The sequence below is a fragment of the Gopherus evgoodei genome, chromosome 12 (genome assembly GCF_007399415.2).
Source record: "Gopherus evgoodei ecotype Sinaloan lineage chromosome 12, rGopEvg1_v1.p, whole genome shotgun sequence".
NCBI lineage: Eukaryota > Metazoa > Chordata > Testudines > Testudinidae > Gopherus > Gopherus evgoodei.
The window spans coordinates 8616-31215 of NC_044333.1; the positions used below are offsets into that span (position 1 = coordinate 8616).

At 49.0% G+C, this 22600-nt stretch overlaps 1 protein-coding gene across 5 annotated transcripts in view; it reads right to left on the reverse strand.

The window, feature by feature from the left end:
• Nucleotides 1-1463: 1463 nt before the first annotated feature.
• LOC115660338 (nck-associated protein 1-like) overlaps nucleotides 1464-22600 on the reverse strand; it is a 60959-nt gene continuing 39822 nt past the window's right edge. For 4 of the 5 annotated variants that reach the window (XM_030581671.1, XM_030581669.1, XM_030581668.1 and 1 more), the window contains 4 exons: nucleotides 18303-19539; nucleotides 3974-4077; nucleotides 1888-2020; nucleotides 1464-1666 (listed from right to left, as the gene is read on the reverse strand). In XM_030581671.1, the coding sequence (XP_030437531.1) occupies nucleotides 1505-1666; nucleotides 1888-2020; nucleotides 3974-4077; nucleotides 18303-18701 (798 nt within the window). In that variant the 5' untranslated portion in view covers nucleotides 18702-19539 and the 3' untranslated portion in view covers nucleotides 1464-1504. The remainder of the gene's footprint in view (nucleotides 1667-1887; nucleotides 2021-3973; nucleotides 4078-18302; nucleotides 19540-22600) is intronic. The other variant, XM_030581672.1, reaches the window with a different exon arrangement.

The following is a 22600-nucleotide window of genomic DNA, read 5'->3' on the forward strand; positions in this document are numbered from 1 at the left end:
CCTCAGTGCACCACTGACCGGACTTTTAGCGGCCTAAAATCTCCCAGATTGGTTCAGTCGCCTCTGGGAGATGGAGCCTGATTCCAGGAGACTCTCAGCCAAACTGGGAGGGTTGGCAACCCTAGTCGGAGGCTGGGCTGGGTGCAGGAGGTCAGGGGTTGCCGGTTGCAGCCTGTCAGGGGGCTGAGCAGGGAAGGGCAGGGCTTGCTGATGCGGTCTTGGCAGGGATCTGGCTGGGGAGGGGCTGTCGGTGCAGGCCTGGCAGTGGGTTGAGCAGGGGAGTTTTCGCTGGTGTGGGCCTGGCAGGGGGCTGGGTGGGGCGTGTGCACCCTGGCAGATGCCCAGCCCCTAATGGGGATGCAAACATCTGGCGAGGGAGTTACCTGCAGTCGCAGCTAGTCCAGGCAAAGCCCTGAGAAGTCGAACTTCTCCTTTTTGTCCACTGCAGGAAAGAAAAGCAGCTTTAGAGAGGCGTCAGCAGCTCCATGAGCAGGGGGCTCTCCCCTCTGAGCTAGGGTTGCCAACCCTCCAGGATTGTAGTCTCCAAGAATTAAAGATTAATCTTTAATTAAAGATTATGTAATGTGATGACATCTCCAGGAATGCATCCAATCATAATTGGCAACTCTACTTTCTGTGTTCCTGCCCTCCAGCGGCAGGGGCAGAGACAGGGCCTTGGAGAGGGTGGTGAACCCAGCCATCCGGGCTGCCCACTTTCCCACTCATTTGAATGATCCACTCAATGTGCAGCGCCAGTGGCAGTCAAAAAAGCTAACAGAATGTTGAGAATCATTAAGAAAGGGGTAAATAATAAAACAGAAAATATCATATTGCCTCTATATAAATCCATGGTACCCCACACCTTGAACACTGCATTCAGATGTGGTCACCCCATCTCAAAAAAGATATATTGGAATTGGAAAGAGTACAGAAAAGGGCAAGAAAAATGATTAGGGGTATGGAACAGCCTCCATATGAGGAGAGATTAATAAGACTGGGACTTTTCAGCTTGGAAAAGAGACGACTAAAGGAGGATATGATAGAGGTGTATAAAATCATGACTGGTGTGGAGAAAGTAAATAAGGATGTGTTATTTACTCCTTCTCATGACACAAGAACTAGGGGTCACCGAATGAAATTAATAGGGAGCAGGTTAAAACAAACAAAAGGAAGTATTTCTTCATACAACACAGTCAACCTGTGGAACTCCTTGCCAGAGGATGTTGTGAAAGCCAAGACTATAACAGGGTTGAAAAAAGAACTGGATACGTTCATGGAGGACAGGTCCATCAATGGCTATTAGACAGGATGGACAGGGATGGTGTCCCTAGCCTCTGTATGTCAGAACCTGGGAATGGGCGACGGGATGGATCACTTGGTGATTACCTGTTCTGTACATTCTCTCTGGGGCACCTGGCATTGGCCACTGTCAGAAGACAGGATACTGGGCTACATGGACTTTTGGTCTGACCCAGTATGGCCGTTCTTATGTTCTGGGCTGGAGCTATGGCCTGGTGCCTGCACACCGCATGGAGGGACCTGCTGCTCCGGGTGCAGCAGGGAGCCGTGGGGGCACCTGCGTAGCTTGTTTCAAGGTGAGAGATGACAGGGTGCTGACGAAGGATGACATGACGATGGACTCCTCCTCAGGGCAGACGGTCAGATTCTGAAAGAGATGGGCACAGCTTAGTGGGGCTTCTCGCAAGCAGCGGGGCGGGCGCATTCTGGGGTGTGGAGAGCCCATGGCGATGGCAGCGTTCCTGCCCAGAGATGGGGCTGGCTAGTGCAGGGCTCCCAAGCCCCAGGGAATTTTCCCATCCCAGGGTTGCATGTCTCACTGTCGGGGTCCTGGCTGCATGAATCTCAGAGCCCTTCCCCTCCGCGTACCTGGATGATATCGCTGAGCAGCTGGGCGTCGAAGCGAGCCAGGTACTGGACGTGGTAGCGCTGGATCACTGGGCCATGCCTGTGCACCAGGGTACGCAGCTGCTCCATGAGGAACAGCAGCTTGGCGATGTGACTGCAGGGGCGACAAGGGCCTGGGTCAGGCTCCTCTGAGGGAGGCAGTGCTGCACCCGGGCTCCTGCTGCCAGAGTCACTGGGGAACCAATCCCACAGCCCTCCCCCCATATCGCCGCACCTGGGGGTGGGCAGGGCTGAATCCAAATCTGACAGCTCCAGTTGGAAACAGGGTACCCAGGGCAGCCCCGTGTCCACCACAGTGCCATGGGACTCCTGCTACCCCCCCACGCAGGTGTCCAGAGAAGTGCTGACCAACCCACCGGCCAAGTGTTCCCCTCTAGATTCCACGCCCAGAAGGGACCCCTCTGACCACTGAGTCTGAGCTCCTGAGTACCGCAGGCCACAGGACTTCCCCAAATACATCCTGTTCGAACTCAAGCAGACCTTTTCGAAACTGCCAGCGGTGGAGAACCCCCCGCATTCCTGGGTAACCTGCTCCAGTGATTTCATTATTTCCAGCCTGAATGTGTCTAGCTCAGGGGTCAGCAACCTTCCAGTAGTGCTGTGCCGAGTCTTCGTTTATTTATTCTAATTTAAGGTTTTGCATGCCAGTCAGACATTTTAACATTTTTAGAAGGTCTCTTTCTATAAGTCTATAATATATAACTAAACTATTGTTGTATGTAAAGTAAATAAGGTTTTTAAAATGATTAAAAAGCTTCATTTAAAATTAAATTAAAATGCAGAGCCCCCCAGACTGGTGGCCAGGGCAGCGTGAATGCCACTGAAAATCAGCTCGCGGGCCGTCTTCAGCGACCAGCCGCTGGAGCACATCAGACGTTTGTCTGCTAGACTGAGGAGCCTAAATGCACCCTTTTCCATTTCCCCGCTGGCAGGTCTAGGGACTGTGATCCAGTCACCCTTTGACCTGCTCTGTGTGAAGCTAATCCACGGAGAACCTGAAGTGTTTCACCAGAGCATTTTCCAATGCTACAGGGAGCTGCTTTAGCTTTCCTGACAGCAGTCTGGCCTGCAGTGCTGGGGCTGCCGACTCCCCAACCCCCAGGGCAGGATCCACAGCATCTCCTCTTCCCCGCAGGGTTCATTTCCCATCTCCCCTCGCTTTCTCTTGGCCCACAACCTGTCAGGCCACGCCAGCCAGAGCGGGTGCCACTTGGGCCTTGCAGCAGCTGCACCCCCTTTGCACACCTGTGCTGGGGTATGGGCCACGCGCTTCTGGCTGAATTGGGTACAGGATTGTCACCAGGGCCACAAATTAATGCCATGTCACTTGGTTCAATTTCCTACCCCCAAACCAACGCCCCCATGCTGCGGGCCCTGAGCAGAAACCCCGACCTTCTCGTCTGCCCAGGGGGCCCATGGGTCCAGTGCACCCCACTCAGCATGGGGCCCACACAGACTCCCATATCTTACAGTGAATAGTGTCTGTCTCCCCCCCACAAGAGCCAGACACCCTCTAGTGCCTGTCCCCTTCAAGAACCAGGTCCCCCACAAGTGTCTACTCGCCACAGAGCCAGACCCACCACGGGCCTGTCCCTCTCAGGAGCCAGATACCCGCCCACATTGCCTCCCCTCCCCAGAGCCAGACCTGACCAGTGCCTCCCCCTCTCCATGCCAGCCACCACAATAGGCCTAGCCCCACACATGAAGCCAGCCCCCACCAATTCCCCCACACACAGAACCAGACCCTCCCAGTGCCGGTCCCTCCCCCAAGCAGAGTCAGGCACCCTCAGGGTCCTGCAGCCCCAATAGCCAGACCCACCCAGGGACTGGCCTGCCCCTGACAGACCCACCACGGCCTGTCACACCCAGAACCAGACCCACCCAGGGTCTGGCCCACCCCGAAGATCCAGACCACCCCAAAGCCTGTCCCCACCCCCCACTCCCTGACAACCAGACTTCATCTTGGACCACCACCCCTTGCCCAGGACGCCTCAGGTCCCATCCCCCAAGTCCCACCCGCCTCCTGCAAGCCTGGCCCTGCCCTGACCTGGCAGCGTAGTCCTCAGGGGTCTTGGTGACATGCTCAGCGTGACGCACCAGCCAGTTCACCTCGTCGCGGCACAAGGAGAGCACCACGAAGACGCAGAGAGCCTGGCAGGGTGGAGATCGGTGGGGTCAGCTCCAGGCAGGGCTCACAGGCACCACCGCAAACCAGACAGTAAACAGGGGAGGGGCCATCAGAGCCAAATAACCTCCCCTCACGGGCAGCCAGGGGCATGGGGTCATTCAGGGCTACCTGGGATGGGGGGAATCACTTCACAGGGGCAACGGAGAGGAAACAAACCTCACGGCATGGCCCCGCAACGCAGGCAGGCCCACACGTGCCCTGGCAGGTTTACGTCTGTGTCTGACCATTTCCTCCCTATGGCACTGCAGAGGGACGAGGGGGGCTCTGCTGAGAGCTAAGAACTGATTGTCCTGGTATTGCCAGACCTTGGTACAGGAAATTATGGCTGAGCTGCGGACACGTGGGCTATTAGGCTCCAAAGCCGAGGGCGAGAAACTTGTCACAGGACCGGGGACAAAGGACAGCCTGGGGCTGAGCCCATTGCCTCACTGCCCAGGGAAGATGCACCCTTGAGCCTACCCAAGACAAAGAAACCCCAGGGGACATCTCGGCCGAGGGCCTGAGGCTCAGACACTGACTGGGACTGAACAAGAGACGAGAGGGAGCACAGCGGGAGATTGGCCAGCCGTCTGGAACTGCTGGAACCGGAGGAGCGTTGCATGGTCTGACCATCGGGTGAGACCCCTTGTCCCCCCAGACCTGGGACTGCAGGGCAGAGACCGGAGCACTCCCTGTCAGTGTGACCGGCAGGATGTGGGGCAGAGGGGCACTGGACATAAAAACACATGGCACCACAGGGACCATACATGTTCACACACATGCACACGCATGCACACAGACACGCTCACTCCCCTTCCCAGTTCCAGCCCCGCCCTGCCCCCTCACCTTAGGGCCCAGCAGCCCCAGCTGGTGGCTCAGCAGCACCTCCAGCTCCCGCACTGCGTTGCGTAGGAAAGCCCGCTGGTTCCGGTGCAACTGGCCACTGTGCAAGGGGGGCCAGTGATTGCACTGGACACTGCACTGTCCACCCCCACCTCAGTTCCATGCCCACCCCACAGCCCAGCCCAGCCCCAGGGTGTCCAAGGCTGCTCACTCCATTGTGGATGCTGCTACAGCAGGGCCATGCAGAGGGGTTGGGCTGGGATCTAGGTTGCACTGCTAAAACTTAGGTGTTAGACTAACTTTAGGACAGGGTGGCTGTTGTGGGATGAGTGAGTCTCCAGACAACATAGTGAGTACGGTGCCTTCTTATTTTCCCCCTTTCCACCCAGGATAGCAGATGAACTCTACAGAGGCACCTCTGGGCTTGCACTGACTAAGGACAACAGGTGTGAGTGGGGTGCAGAGAGGGAATGGCTCATGTTAAAGGACTCTTGGTTGCTGGACTTACAAACCGTAGGGGGAAGGACACTTCCCAGCTTATTTGGGGGTGGGTCTTTCCCTCGTGGTTTATGTTTATGTGTTGGGGCTGCTGACATGACTTCTGCTAACCCTGGGTTTACACTGCAGTGTAGACATATACTAAGAGGACATCTATACTGTGACAAAATCCCGTTGGTCTGAATAATCTGATTTGGGCTCCTGAGGCTCAGACTGGAGCCCAGGCTTGGAGATCCTCACCCCTCGTGGGGTATCGGAGACTGAGCTCAAGCCCAAGTGTCTACACTATAATTTTATTATCCTGCAGCACAAGCCCCCCAAGCCTGAATCAACTGACCCAGGGTTTGAGAATAGTGACTTGGGTGTGTTAATGGCAGTGTAGACATAATGCTAGGCTATGTCCACACTGCAATGAAACACCCAGGGCTGTCCCGTGCCAGAGCAGGATCCCAGGCTAGGGCCTTGGGGTGGTAAATTTGCACTGTAGACATCTCAGCTCAAGCTCAATATCGGGCTCTGGGAGCCCTCAAGGTTGGGAGGGAGTTTAGCAAGCAAAAAAGGTAAAATGGCAGTGGAGTAATACCCTGGACTCAATGGCATTTCTCCATTGGTCTGTCTGCTTTGAGGTAGGGACTATAACACGTCCTGTTGCATTCATTATTTCAAAGGGTGGTTTAGGATTTTCATTCTCGCACACGGTGCACGAAGCAGGACTCAACCCTCGGCATAAACTAGGTGAGCTGGCCACAGATTCTGGCAGCCACAATGAGCAATTGGTGTGAGAGCCCAGACCTGCCCCTGTCCCAGAGGGAAGGGGGTCATCTGTAAGAGGCTGGACCACTGACCTATCAGCTCTTAACTCCCAAACTTTCAGTAATTCTGTTATCAGTGCCTGTGAGTATAATTTAAACAGCCATACTGGGCTGGATCAAAGGCCCATCTAGCTCTTTGTTTTGTCCTCTGACAGGAGCCAATACCAGGTGCCCCAAAAATTTATCAAAAAGGCACCACTAGCAGTGAACCTAGTATCTCCTATTTACAAAGCAGGTGCTTTAGCCAGCTAAGCCATGGTACCTGCCTCTGGTTGAAAACCCACTGTCTGCCCACACCTGACTCCCTGCCATCCTCACTGGGGCCTGAAAAACTTTGCTTGTGTTTCGATTCTGCAAAGCAGAGGAGCAGGTGAGGTTTTTCTTGCAAGCTGTGTGTGTGTGTGTGTGTGAGTCTCTGGCCAGGTCTGTACTACAAAGTTATTTCAGCATCATTATATTGCTCAGGTGTGTGAAAAACACATAACGCTCCCTCGGCCAGCAGCTTTTGGCTGGTGCACACACTGCAATACCACATCTGGAGACAAAACTGCCCTGTTTTGGTCATGAAATAAAACCACCTCGATGAGAGGCCTAGAGCTTTGTGCAGCAAACTTAAAGGGACACATTGTCAGTGTAAATGCTGCTGATCATTAGATCACCATAACTGGCCTCCACCAGTATTCCACAATGTCTGTCATGAACTCCGCTGCCCTGCATTCCTGCTACAGAGGCTGGGCCTCTCCCCTTTCATAGCTCCAGAAAGTTCTGACAGCTGAGCTGCTATCTACACTGAGATTAGGTTGATAGAACTGCATTGCCAGCCTAAGTAATGTAATTACACCAACCTAATTTTGTAGTGTAGACCTGTCCAAAGAATCACACACACACCTTGGGAGCAAAACTTCACCTGCTCCTCTGCTTTACAGAATCCAAACACAAGCAACACTTGTCAGGGCCCAGTGGGGATTGGCAGAGAGTCAGGTGTGGACAAACACAAGGCTTTACATAACAGCAGGTATGATGGCTTAAGTTGTTAAAGTACCTGTTTTTGTAAACAGGAGATCCTGGGTTCAACTCCCAGTAGTACCTTGGGGAGTGGCTTTTGGGGCACCTGGTATTGGCTACTGTCAGAAGTCAAGTTTCAGAACTACATGGACCTATGGTTTAAATTACACTCCCTGGCGCTGATTGTTACTGAAAGTTTGGGTGTTAAGAGCTGATACGTCAGTGGTCCAGTCCTGTCGATGCGATTTTACCATTTCCACTTGCTAAACTCCCTCCCAACCTCTATAAAATTACAGTGCAGACATATGGGCTTGAGTCCAACCTCTGAGGCCTCATGAGGGGTGAGGGTTTCTGAACCCAGGCTCAGGGTTCAGAAACCCTCGCCCCTCATGGGGCCTCAGAGGTTGGACTCAAGCCCATATGTCTGCACTGTAATTTTATAGGGTATCTGCACCAGTTTTTAGCCCCTCAGCTTTAGCTCCATGAGCCCAAGTCAGATGACCCAGGCCAGCCATGCTGCCATCTTTATCCCAGGAGAGATGAACTCTAAGGGTACGTCTCCATTGCAATGGAAGCCCAGGTGTGGCATGCTGTGCTCAAAGCAGCACCCTGGAAGCCCCATATTCACCACTCTCATATAGTGATGACATGGTTTGTACAAAGTCTGCCTGGTGAGGTATCATTTCAAAAGTCTTAATCTGTTGAACTTAAATATCTTGTTGGATTGTGTGTGCTCGCATTGGTTGAGAAGTTATGAAGTTTTGCTCTGTGTGCATTACTGAGATATGTTATGAGGTTGAGAAATGCCCACCACCAGCCTTTCAGGTGCGACAAGGGAGGAGTCAGACTCGCTGCTGGCCCATTGAAGGTATCCACACTCCCAAGGACTATCCCAGGAACCGTGTACAATGCAGGCTTCTCAGAGACAGCACAGAGACAATGGACACTGCTTGACTCACATCGTAGCAAAGGAGCTTCCTAGCAAGTTGGAAGAAACTATGAAAGAGGGGAAGAGACATCATGACTTGGCCTCTCTCCCCCACAACTCAGCAGCTGGAACCACACCTGGAGGACAAAGACTGAACTGAACTGATTCAGAAATCAGAAGAGAATAATAACAATAATACTTTCAAACCAAAATCTCCAAACAGACTAGTATTGGTTTTTCAGCAAAAAAAATTTCAGTTTGGAGACTTTTATTTTCTCAGTCAGACCTTGCCAAGGGAAGCAGAGAGAAAATGTTTGAGTTGTCTCCTTCAGAAGAGCTTGGCTTAGACACTAGCTGTGGTTCACTGCTCTGGCCTTGTTCGGGTTGAGGGTATTTTAATAATTTGGGCAGGTCCCACGGTGTTTGGGGGAGATGATGAGCATGTTACCTTTTGAGATAAAAACTAAGAAATACAGGACTAGAGAATATTTTTTTAAGAAATCTGGGATTTAGACAGTTTATTTAAAGAAAGGGAATTCTGAGTTTCTGAGAAAGTTTTTTTTCACAAGAAGCAACATTGCTTGATCTGTCATTGTACCAAAGAAGGAGATGGGTTGTCTACAAAGAAGGAGTGAAGACTAAACATATCTCATGAGGATGGGATTTGAACCCACACGTGCAGAACATAATAGACTAGCAGTCTATCACCTTAACCACTCAGGCCCCTCACCTAAGCCATCAAAAAAAGAGACAGAAGGAGAAATCTAAGGCCAGCAGAGATAAGGACAATAAGAAGTTTTTAAATACTAAGCGGAAGCAGGGTCTGAATGAGCTCCCCCTCACATCTAGCGAGGAGCTGGGGGAAAGACTTCAGGAACAGACCGTGTTTGCACAGACACACCTACTCTGCTTAGGTATGCAGCATGAGGGGGCTGCTTTCCCAAAATGACCAGTTTTGGCTGGTAGTGGATTACAAATCACTTTAGGATTGAATTGAATGAAATGTTATTATCTTTCCTGTATGAGTGAAGGGCAGCAGAACATACCTAGTCCATCCTGATGGAGGGGTGGATGAGGAATAGCTTTTATTGGACTTCGTAAAAATGATTGAGAACATCACCTTAAAACAGCGGTCCTCAAACATTTCACACTGTGTCCTCTTATCCATGGCTGTGGACCCTCGGAAGCTGCGGTCAAGAACTGGGGCTGTTGCATGCTGGGGAGAGGGGTGCAGACGGGTAAGGGGGTCAAGGCTGAGCTGAAAGCCAGAGCCCCAGGCTGAGTGTGGGGTTAGGGAAGAGATGGGACAGCATGGGGTTGAGTGGTGCTCCCTCTGTGGGGGCTGGCTCAGGCCCTGAGCTGCCCCCATGAATGTTTCTCTGTGTCCCCTTAGGAGTCATGCCCATATTTTGGGAACCACTGAACTCTACTCACTAATCAGGGGCTAGTGATGCCAAAGCCCAGGGAAAGGGAGAACAAGTGCAGGGCCCCCAGCACTGGAACCATGTGAAGGGGCTGCAGGAGAGGGGCAATGGCCGGTGGCACAGGAGGGGGCAGGAGTTAGGGAGGTGCAAGGGTTGGGAGTGCTAGAAGTAAAGGGGGAGTGGGGATCATCCAGGGGCAATGGGGAAGTGCCAAAGTATAAGCTTTGCCCAGGGCACCATTTTCCCTAATGCTGATCTGAGCAAACAATTGGAAATGACCGTTCAGTGACAACAGAACCAAAGTGTAGAAAAGCCCCTTTGTTAAGAGGTTGTGGCTGAGTGTTTAGGGAGATGGGTTAAAAAACAACAGGCATCTCTCTGTGGAGGTTTGATTTTTGCCTGCTAGGCAAAGTTGGTGTGTGGTGTCTGCATGGCTGTATTTTCAATCTCTGATTACCCACGGTGCCACAGGGAGCCAAGTCTAGACATAGTCAGAGGCTCTATGCCAGGGTTTCTCAAACTGCCTTTCACTGCAACCCCCCTTATGCTAAAAAAAACACCTTACTACATGGCCCTGGAAAGAGGGACCAAGCCCCTCCACACTGAGCAGAGGCAGAGGAGACAAAGCCTGAGCCCTGCCTCATTGGGAGAGAGCAAAACCAAAGCTTGAGGGATTCAGCCCTGGGTGGTGGGGCTGAGACTTTTGGCTTCAGCCCCAGGCTCCAACAAGTCTAATGCCAACCCTGACAACCCCATTAAAACAGGGTTATGACCCACTTTGGGTTCCTGACTCACAGTTTGAGAACCACTGCTCTATGCTGATGGGAGAGTTTTTTCCTGTGGGTGTAGTTAATCCATTTCCCAAGAGGTGGCAGCTACGTCAGTGGGAGAAGTTATATTGATGGGTGTGCAAGCTGTGGTGTTTACCACATTTAAGAAGTTTAATCAAACTCCATTTTTAAAACCACCTGTGGTCTGGGAATGGCAAAGGAGCTTGATGAAGCAGGGTTTGTCCTTCAAAGTCCCAGAGATCACGATTCCATACTCTTGTCCTCATTGGGGTATAGCTCAGTGGTAGAATGCTTAATTGTAGCTCAAATAGACCTCAGTTCAAACCCCAGCGTTCTCTTATAACCTTCTTTCTTTTTTTTAAAAAAAGGAAAACATTTTCATTTCCATTCTCCATTATGTTTAGGAGCTGCACTATACGGGGGTGCTTGATATGAATGTAAACACTCAACATTTCGCTGTCCAAATGCATAAAAACCTAGCAAAGCTGTCCATCAGCTGAAATCAGTTCCAATCCTCTAAGTGTCTAGTTTATGTTTCATCAATTAAACAAAGGTATCATATGAATGTGCATTTGCAGGTCTCTCTTCTCCAGGAGCTATGCTGTGCAGAAGAACAAGAACTACATCCAGTTGAAGTTCAGGAGTCTGATGACAAATGTTCTGAGGGCTGGAAAAAATGCCTTCTAGTGAGCTATTGAACAAGCTCAACCTGTTTAGCTTATCAAAAGAAGATTGAAAAGTGACTTCATTGAAGTCTTGAAGGGCCTTAATGGAGAGAAAAGGTTGTGTATGAAAGGGCTCTTTAATCTAGCAGAGAAAGGCATAACAAGACCCAATCGCTGGAAGGTGAAAAGAGACAAATTCATATTACAACTAAGGCATAAATATTCAATGGAGAGAATGATTCACCACAGGAGCAAGCTACCAAGGAAAGTGGTGGATACTCCATCTTCTGATGTCATTTAATGTAGACTAGATGCCTTTCTGGAATGTGTTTGCCCGAAAAGTAGCTATTGTGTCATACAGGAAGCCTGTGATATACAGGGGGTCAGATTAGATGCTTTAATGGTCTCTTCTGGCCATAAAGTTGACTAATTTTGAAAAACTGAGTGTAGCATTGGGAGCAGCATCTGCTGTTTTAATGTCTAACCGGCTTGCTGCCTAGCTTCTTGAGTGGGGTGATCCACAGGGAGTAGCTCAAACCTCCAAAGTGCCTGGCAGGGGCAGGACATTAGCACAGCAAGGGAGGGGTGTGGCAGTGATATCGCAAGGGCTTTTTGCAGGACCTCAGACTATTGGTCAAAGGTGGTGGGGAGGTGGTGACCTCACAGAGAGATGCTGACATCAGCCAGGCACGACAGGGGCGAGGGGCCAGGGAAACCTCAGAGATCCCTGTGGCTTTGCTTCAGCAAGTCTCCTTCTCAATGTCTCTCTTTAAGGACTGAGAGAGTATTTGGGTTCACAGACATGAGCGCCAGGAGAACCATCTTTTGAGTTTTCTCCTTCCCTTTTAGTGATTTTACTAGAAAACAGCCGTCCCTGTTTAGAGGGTAAGAGCCTCCTTGAGGTTTGAAACCTGTTCAGTCTGATAACGAAAACTAACCCCAGGCCCAAAAGCCGGGTCTTGATCAAGCTAATAATTACATCAAGGCCATAGGCCTCAATCATACTAACATATAGAAGAGTAAGAAAAATGATTAATTACTAACCTACCTGAGGCTCACTCTCTGATTTTAGTATACGCTATCATAACACTACTATCATAACACTATTATAATATTACTAAATGCTGCTAAAATAATTAATGCTGCTATACGGGGTTAAAACTGGAAAATTTCTGAAATAACTAGTCTATCACTGCCAGAAAAGACTAACAGCTGTTGGGTCATTATAGTTTATTAAGTAGCTCATGTAAGCATAAAATATAAATCATAATAACTTGACTAACAGAACAAACAATATGTATTTTTGGAACATAAGTTCCTCAAAATTGCTTGAGAAACAGCTGCTCATACCGCAAGAAAAGGGTAACCGGGGTGTCAAGGTCTTGGCAATAGCAAGAGCTTCCTAAGAGGAAGTAGAAAGAACAAGCTTTGCAATTTTTAGCTCTTTTTTGCAATATATAAAAATAATTAAGAGCAATTGTTTTGAAAAGATGTCATATATTAGCCAAATAAGGTAATGACGGATGTATAAGCTCATATGATAATTTGCAGTTTTAGGCTTTATAAGCACAGGTATTACTGCTGTAAGGGAGAGCAACTTACCCCTTGCTAGGGGACTTGTCGTCTCTCCATGCATATGCATGTATTCTCTGATTAATCAATAAAGGAGCCTCAGGCTGTCTGATCAACTCAATATGGTAGTGGTCATTTTCCGCGACAATTTGGTGAGTTGGCCGGGAACCCACAAGAGGGCTTCTCCTGGATCAGAGGACCGCAGGCAGTCTCCTTCCAACCCCAGGGCCCAACTAAAAGGTAAGAGACCTTTTGAAATCTCTGTCGGGGTTTGGCAGAGGACTGGTCTGTAGGCTCCGGTTTGGGGTAAGTCACAAGCTGGGTTCGAACTTTTAGCCATCAGACAGACCTGACGCCTTTTCTCTGAGGTTTCCAGGTTGCATAAATCTCAAAGGTATAAAGTCTTTCCAAAGACTCCTAAGGTTTCAAAGGTATCGCCGGCAGCCCACGGACCACGCTCCTTTCGGTCCAGAGAGTCCTGATCCACTCCTGGGCTAGTACGCCCTGGGAATTGATCGGGGGTCCCCTTCTTACTAGGTTTGGTGGGGATCCGGGTTCTACAGTGTCTCGCTATAACGATTGTGCTAAGAAAGTGCCTGTGTCTGTGTGAGTGAGGGCCAAGCGGCCAGCGTAAATGCAGCTGTGGGAAGACGCCCCGAGCCTCCTGCGAAGCGAAAGCTCGTGACCGGGAGTGTCTCGAAAGCAAGCCCCACAGCTGAGCTTTGTGCATGTGTGTGGAGAGATTGTGAAGCTTCCTAGCTGGCAGGCCTTGGTAAGTGGCTAGCCTGTTGGGTACTTGTGTGTTTCCCCGTCCCTTTTCCCTTCCCTTCCATGACCCATGACCCTGTGACTGCTCCTCGAGCACTGTCCTTTCAGGACCGCAGGGTCCCTTTTCTGCCCACTGGAGCCATAAGCTCCCTTCCCTTCTCGGAGAGGAGGGAAGCCCCCAGGAAAACCGTACCGCTGGGTCCGTAGCTTCAGAAGCATCGTTGGCTTAAGGCTGGTGCTCTGGGCTGGTGACAGGCGTGCGGGGACCGCGGGTTCTCCGGGAGGAAGCCCATCCCGTCCTTTACCTCCTTCCTTGTAGGTACCTGCTGTATTGCGGGTCATTGAAAGCCTACTCCTATTTCCCCTGCCCAGGGCAGGTAAAGACGCCATCGGTGTTAGAACCGTGGTAATCCTGATTAGCGTTTCCCTTGTGTGAGAGGCTTGTGTGAAAGAGGGCTGAAGTGAAAATGGGGTCTGGTCAGTCTAAAGGGATTCCTATCCCACCAAAAGGCACTCCTGCTGCTTATATGTATGTGCACCGTGGCCCGTCGACATGTAAATATTTGCAAAAGTGGAATTGGTATACTAGAGATGACCCGAAGCTGCAATTTCCTGTAGAAGGCAGTTTCGATCTTGATACGCTTGTGCACCTCCGGGGTGCCCTTGTTGCTAATTCTGTAGGACAGGGACAGTTCGACGCTTATTTTGAATGGCATGATGAAATGGGGAAAAGACGTCAGGAATCTCAAGTGAGGGGTTTAAAAGATACCCAAGAGAAATTAAAAACTCAACTTAAAGAAGCACAGGAAAAATTAAATAGTGCTCAAAATATGTCCAGCCCTCCCTTCTTAAACGTGGTTCCTCTTTGCCCGTCCCAAACCCGCCCAAAACCGACTGCCCCGAAAAGGATCTATCCTTCACCACCCTCCGATGAATTAATCGATTTGTTCTTAGAATATCAGCAGTGGCCTGATAATCCTGCTCCTGTCATTAATCCTCCCCCATATGGTTAGGACGATCAAGCGGGGGGTGGGGCAGGATCTGGAGACAGAAGTGAGACAGAATTGGAAAACCGGGATGGCCATCAGGACGCCTCCTCATCTCTCTCGGGTTCTAGTAGACAAACGCCTCCCACGACCCCTTCAAGTGAGTCCTCGTCCCAGTCTGCTATGTCGCCAGACTTGATAGAAGCCCTTGCCATAATAACAACTGGGGAAACATTCATGAACCGATGGCAACAGGCGGCACGTAAAGAAAATGTAGATTGGGAGTGCAGGGATATTGATTGGGAAAAGGTATCTCCAAATTCTCCATTACGGCGGTTGTCGGGTACTATAGCTGAAATGAGGGAAATCATAACATCGCCGAAATATGAATCCCTTCTGAAAAGTTGCTCTCCTGTCTCTGACCCTGATGCTGTAGCCTTTCATACTCGCCATAGGACTTGGCTACGTAAGGCTAAGAAAATAACCACCCCGCCTGAAACCGTTACTAACTTTCCCCTCCGTCAACTGCCAGGCCAAGGAGGGTTAGTGACAGTACATGCCCCCTGGTCACCTGGTGACCTTTACAACCTCATTGAGAAATTTCCAAAAATCTGGGAAGATCCTGTGAAATTCCAAGAGCAATTAGGAATGATAGTCAAGTGTTATAACCCATCACATGCTGATATGCACCAACTGTTATCAGCTATTGTACCCAAAGAGACCCTTACCCGCCTCTATGCAAGGGCAGATTGGCCAGCTGAACCCAGTCAGTTATCTGAAGCTGAATTTAACTGGAGAAGGGTTAACTTAGTCAATGAAGTTCTTAATGTATGCCCAAAGAAAACGGACTGGGCAAAAATAAACGCCTGTAAGCAAAATAAGGGAGAAAATCCGGCTGATTTTATGGAACGTATAAAGCAAGTGTTTGAAAGGCATTCGGGGATTAATGATGCAGAACAGGCAGCTACACAGGTGATAGTGGCTGCCTTTGTGCAAGGACTCTTGCCAAAGGTGGGAGAACAGTTAAGGATTAATATAGTGGATTGGGAAGGCAAAAATCTGGAAGGAATCCTGGTGGCGGCACAACATTTTCACCATCAGTTAGAAAGAAAAAAGGATGTTACAGAATGTAAACTCATGGCCTTGCAAATCCAAAATATGCAAGATTCCGCTGGGAAAGGGCCCAGATGGAGACCAAAACGGGCGGTAACAAAAGTTCAACCCCCTGCTGGAAATAACCCCCTGACTAATCCTAGCTCCACAGCCTGTTTCTCATGTGGGCAAGAAGGACATTGGAGAGCCAATTGTCCCCAAATGGGAAAAGACCAGTGCAGATATTGTAAAAAGGAGGGACACCTTATTAAGGACTGCCCTACACGACCCCCTAGACAGTTCCCAAAGCAGGAGGGATTGTCTTTTCCTGCTCCGCCAGCCCTGGCCCTTAACTATTAGGAATGCCAGGAGACTAATAACGTCGTCGTTGCCCCCCTCCTTTATGTGGACCAGAGTGGTCCAACAGTTTCATGCCTGATAAATGGTGTCCCTACCCCTTGCTTGGTTGATACAGGAGCTTCTAGATCTACCTTAAGAGCACAAGATTTCCCTACTGTACCCCTTTCTTCTGAGGTCGTAACTGCTGTGGGGGTAGGAAATACTCCCACTCCCCACCCTGTGTCATCTCCCTTATCTATATCTATTGGTCCTCTTTCTGCTGACCATGCTTTCCTTCTCAGTCCGTGCTCCCCTGTAAACCTTTTAGGTAAGGATTTGTTATGCAAACTCCATTGCACTATCTTTTGCTCTCCGGACGGGGTCTTTTTGGAGGTCCCAGATCCGGCTCACAATGAGGTTCTAGGTCTCCTACAAATTGATCAAGCCCCAGATCGGGAGCCCGAACCCAGTCCTTCCTTGTTGCAACAGGAACTACTGGCAAAGGTACCCCCCTCGCTGTGGGCTGAACATTCTAACCAAGTAGGACGCATTTGTTCTGCTCAACTTGTTAAAATTCGTCTCAATCCAAGCAAACCTCTTCCCAGGGTCAGGCAGTATCCCCTCTCTCAGCAAGCTGAGGAAGGAATTCGCCCAGTTCTTTCTGCTCTGCTCAAACAGGGAGTCATAGTCCCGACAGTAAGTGAATGTAATACTCCCATTCTGCCTGTACGAAAACCCGGGAAAAATACCTGGCGGTTCGTACAGGATTTGCGTGCCATTAATGTTGCTGTCCTCCCAACTTTTCTGGTAGTTCCCAATCCTGTTACTATTCTCTCTTGTATACCTCCAACTGCTCAGTATTTTTCTGTAATAGATTTGTGTTCTGCTTTCTTTTCTATTCCCATTCATATAGATAGTCAGTTCCTCTTTGCTTTTACTTATCAGGGTGCTCAATACACTTGGACCAGGCTACCCCAAGGTTATACTGAGTCCCCTACTATTTTTTCTCAAATCTTAAAAAAGGATCTGGATGATATCTTATTTCCAAAAGGGTCTGTCCTAATTCAATATGTAGATGATCTGTTGCTTGCTTCTGACTCCCTGGAAGCTTCAAAAGCGGATACGTTAGTTTTGCTCCAAGCCTTAGCCCAAAAGGGTCATAAGGCTTCAAAAGAAAAGTTACAACTCTGCCTCCCCATAGTTCATTATCTAGGCCATGATATTTCTGCAGGTAAACGCGCTTTATCTTCCTCGCGGGTACAGGCAATTCAGAAAATCCCCAGGCCAATCACAAAGAAACAGCTTAGAGGATTTCTAGGAATGGCAGGCTATTGTAGACAGTGGATTCTGGGTTATGCGTCTCTTATGCGGCCCTTACAGGATCTCACCCTTAATAAAATCTCTGACCCTATTCCATGGCCTACAGAAGCAGAAGAAGCATTTCAACAAATCAAAATTGCTTTAACCAAAGCCCCCGCTCTCGGTCTACCCGATTACAAAAAACCTTTCACTCTCTTCTGTCATGAGAGAGAGGGTTCAGCTCAGGGTGTTCTTACTCAAACTCATGGAGAAAAACACAGACCCATAGCTTATTTCAGTTCCTCATTAGATCCGGTAGCAGCTGGGTTATCCCCTTGTCTTCGGTCTGTTGCAGCGGCGGCGAAGTTAGTAGAAACTTCCGCCTCTCTCGTTCTTGGCAGCCCTCTCACTGTGGCTGTCCCTCATGCAGTCACCGCACTTCTAACTAAAAGTAAAACACAGCACCTCTCCAATTCCAGACTTACTAAGTATGAAATGCTTCTTTTAAATGCTGCAAATGTTACTTTAGTTAGGTGTCCAGTACTAAATCCTGCTTCCCTTCTCCCCACGGCAACCGATGGGGAACCTCATGATTGCTTATCTATAACTGCTGAATTATCCGCTCCCAGATCTGATCTGCAGGATATTCCCCTGCAAAACCCAGAGTTAATTTATTATGTGGATGGTTCCTGTTTAAGAAATGCAGAAGGACAGCTGGTAGCAGGCTATGCTGTGTGCAATCAACAAAGCATTATAGAAGCATTCTCCCTCCCTTCAGTGAAGTCGGCTCAAGTTGCTGAACTGTTTGCTCTTACTCGAGCCTGTTGCTTGGCAACCGGTGTGTCTGTTACTATCTACACTGATTCTAGATATGCTTTTGGAGTAGTGCATGATTATGGGCAGTTGTGGAAATATAGGGGATTTCTTACTTCTACCGGAGCACCTGTTAGCCACGGCCCATATGTTAATGCTCTTTTGTCTGCTTTACAATTACCCTCTGCTATTGCTATAGTCAAATGTGCAGCCCATAAAAAACCCCATGACGATGTTACTCGAGGAAATGCCCTGGCGGATGCCTCCGCCAGGCAGGCGGCCCTTTCTGGGTCTCCGGCTCCTACTGAAATATTTGCTCTTTGTATGTCCCAGCCCCTCTCTTTAGTCGACTCTTTACAGGATCTAGCACTTACGCAAGAGTCAGCACCAGAGGATGAGAAAGACCACTGGAGACAGTCCGGGTGTTCCAAGCATCCGGAGGATGCCTTGTGGTATGCACCAGACGGCCGCCTGGTAGCACCCTTGGCTCTGCTTCCCCACCTTGCCCGGCTAGCACACGGGCTGGCCCATGTAGGCAAGGAGGGGATGATTGCTTCTGTACTTAAGTATTGGTACGCTCCAAAGTTCACGAGCATTGCCCAGTAGTACTGCCAAACGTGTCCTATCTGTTTGGCATATAACAGTGGACGACCTGTTCGAACGGCCCAGGCAGCACATCCGCTGCCATGGGGACCATTTGTAAATATCCAAATAGACTTCATAAATATGCCTAAGTGCTGTTCGTATGAGTATGTACTTGTGTGTGTGTGCATGTACTCTGGGTGGGTGGAAGCTTACCCATGTGCTAAGGCAGACTCAACTACGGTAACAAAGAAATTGCTCAAGGAATTTATTCCTCGCTTTGGCATCCCTGTCTCAATTAACAGTGACAGAGGAACCCATTTTACAGGTCAAATCACTCAACAAATCTGCAAAGCTCTCCGTGTGGACCAACGTTTACACTGTGCTCACCACCCTCAAAGCGCAGGAGCGGTGGAACGGAAGAATGGGGACCTGAAAAACAAACTGGCAAAACTGTGTGCAGAAACAGGCCTCAAGTGGCCAGATGCACTCCCTCTGGCATTAATGCAAATGAGAAACACTCCCATGCGTAAACATGGATTGTCTCCTCATGAGATTCTCATGGCTAGACCAATGAGGATGCCAGTGTCCCCGCCCCTGCCCCCTAACTCCCAAAATTTACAACTTTGTGATGAAAGTGTGATAGAATATTGCAAAGCGCTAATTAGACACATTAGATTTGTTCATTCACAGGTCCAGAGTGCCCTACCAGATCCAGCTGAGACTGCATGCCATCCCTTGGAGCCTGGTGACTGGGTTTGCTGTAAGGTGTTCCAGCGAAAGTCCGCCTTGGAGCCCAGGTGGAAGGGTCCGTTCCAGGTCTTGCTGACTACCCATACTGCAGTGAAGTGCCAAGGACTCCCAAATTGGGTACACGCATCTCATTGCAAGAAGGTAACACCTCCTTTGGATCCCACCAGTGCCCTGTTTGTTCCGCAGCCTCGGCTGGCAACGTCAACAGGCACACCTGAGCGAGAACCCAAGTATCACCTTCGAAGTCGGCAGGTTATATAATCCATCATGACTGATCTGCAGACCAAAATCAAACAGACTGCATGAGTGCGGAGATGGCTGATGCCCTCTATCTGGTTCATCTCCACTCTGATGTTTCTCATGTTCCTTCTAAACATTTATGACTCTTTCCTGCTCTCAGCTGTTGCTCGAAAAACTACTTCGCTGTACTTCTCGTCGACACTGAAACCGAAAGTTAAAACAATCACCCCACGCTATCCTCTGTGTGGGATTGCGGCTGGAAAAAGAGAAAAGACGACTCCTCGTTCTGCCTTGTGTGATGAACAGACCCTTGCTGCCGAACAAAGGGGAAAGGCGAGGAGGTCTCGGGAAGCCTCTACAGTTAAACCAAAGACTCTTACTATTGAGGACGTTAAAAATTGGCCGTGGTATAAGAGGCGGTACATAATGTGGTACCAGGGAGGAACTTGTGGTTACACGACATGGGAATGTGGGATACACTGGATATTGGGATTTATCCCCAGTGCAGCTGATTGCCGCCCAGGGCAGGTCCCCTGGCCATGTCAGATCATTCCAGAACTACTAGACCACACTTCCACTGCTCCCCCCACGGTCCTTCCTTTAAGTAATCCTCCCATAGTAACCCCATCCCTCAATATCTCAGAAAGTCATACCCGCTCCGAACCCCAAGCAGATCCATACTTACCCAAGACCTCGACCATTATGCAGTGGCCTAGACCCTCTTCCTCTGGTGATTTGTTCTCTTACTGTCTGACCAAGTTAATTTTCTCCTTACATGGCCAAGTATATGAACGGTATGTTAAATGGAATGCGTTTGGTATGGTGTATCTTAGTTACCGTAATATAACCTCTTATGTTGCTTATACAGGAGAACCTGACCAATCTGAAATTTTCATAGATACATGGGACACTGACCATGATATAGACCTTGTGTTAGTCCCAGGTACGTGTTGGCCTCTTACTGATGAGGGTCCAGAATGTTTTGTAGCTACACGTGCCACCAGGACTAATGTCACTGTTGAAAGAATATGTTTAGCCACTGTAGGATTTGTTTGTGCCCAGGACATTCCCCTCACTGCGAATCTCACCTGTACACTACTTCAATACACTCCTTCACATTCAATTGACATCACATTGGCCAAAGAGGGCATTCAGGTTCAAAACCAACAATTATGGTATGAGCCTACTGAAAAACCTCACTTATCAGGATTCAAGTGGACAATCTTAAATGCTACTTTGGGAACCGTCCATTTCTTTCTACCCCTTACTCACTTTCAGATTACTAGCACTTATTCTAACTGCTCTAAGGGTGCGGCCATACGCCTAATGGAACAGCAAGCTCGACTTAAAGATAGCAGAAAAAGGAGAGATATTGTTGATACTCTGCTGCACGGTGCTAACACTGCAGCATCAGCTTGGACTGTTTACAAAACACAAGAACATGAGGGTCACCTGGGGCAACTAGACCAGGCCGCAGGATTTATCTCTGGGGCTCAGATTACTGAGGAGAAGGCCAGTATAGGCGCACTCCATACTATTTCGGCACTAAGCATTGTTACCCAGGACCTGCTTAAGCAAATGGTCCACCAGGTTGCTACATCAGGAAAGGCATTGCAGTGGGATCAAGCGTGTTCAGAAGTACAGGATTATCTCAACACTATCCTTTTCTCCTTACGTAAGGACCTCGAACAGCAGCGTTGGCCCACTGCCCTTACTAATACATCTGGCATACCCCTCGATTTGTGGCCGTGGAGACATACTTGGAAGTTCTCTAAATGGAAGTGTTGGCGCTCACAGTGTTCCTTCCGGGCTTATGGACCCATGAAAGGATTTTGGGCCCCCACTTATCGTATTCCTGCTGGCCCTTGGGGTGGTTGCTTGTGGGACTGGGTAATTCATCGAGATGTTTGGGAAATTAAGCCCCCTGGCGGTCCTAACCGCTTCTTAATCGGTGCCCCAGCTATAACCCCTGACCTTTGGATAGGTCTAGGTGATCTCTGGACCTATTGGCCTTTACAACCCCCACAGCTGCAATGTTTTAGAAAACTACACCCAGGAGAGGTGGTAACTGTCCATCACCGGGTATGTTGGGAAGGTTCTGGTAGCCTACTAGACTTAGCCTCCCATACCCTGCTGTCTGCAAATAGCAGTTGTGTTCATGTCAATTCATCAATCATACATGGTGTGGCCTTTAATCTCCACACCAGCTCAGGTACTCATAACATTTACTGGCCAGCAGAAAAGGATTATCAGGTTTATTTGGAATTTCAGGTTCCTTTTGATTGGACCTCTGTTGTCCCTGACTGGTTCCATTCACTGTTATCTATCCTACCAGACATTCAATCTATTTCACACTTACAAACTCAAATTCACTATTTAGAAACTGTTTACCAGGAAGCTCTGAACGCCCTCCAAACTGTTCATCTGGTATCTACCCTCTGTGTTAAAGGTGACATTCTATGCCAATTCACGAAAAGTTTTCAGTCACCCCAAACACACCCCTGGTATGTATGGCTTCTTTTTGCCATTGGTACATTTACCTTTGTATGCATTTATTGTTGGTGTTGCTGCAACTGCTGGTCACATTGCACATGCCCGTGTACAACTTCCCATTCCTATCCCCCACCACAGTTGGTCTCTATTAACCCTGTCAGACCCGAACCATATTTCACACCTACCAATGTCAATGATGATATCTGTGTTACTTTCAGGGCTAAATTTCCTGCCAGTGTTCCGACCCCTTCCAACACTCCCCAGGAAGGTAATCCTAGCCAGGGAACAGTAAATCAGGAGACAATTGAACAAATTGCGCAGGAACTCATGAATATTCCCCTTTCAGACATTGATGAAGTGTTTGCTGCCATGTAGAATCCATTGGCAGCAAACAAAGGAGGGAAATGATAAAGAAAACTAACCTCAGGCCCAAAAGCCGGGTCTTGATCAAGCTAATAATTACATCAATGCCATAGGCCTCAATCATACTAACATATAGAAGAGTAAGAAAAATGATTAATTACTAACCTACCTGAGGCTCACTCTCTGATTTTAGTATACGCTATCATAACACTACTATCATAACACTATTATAATATTACTA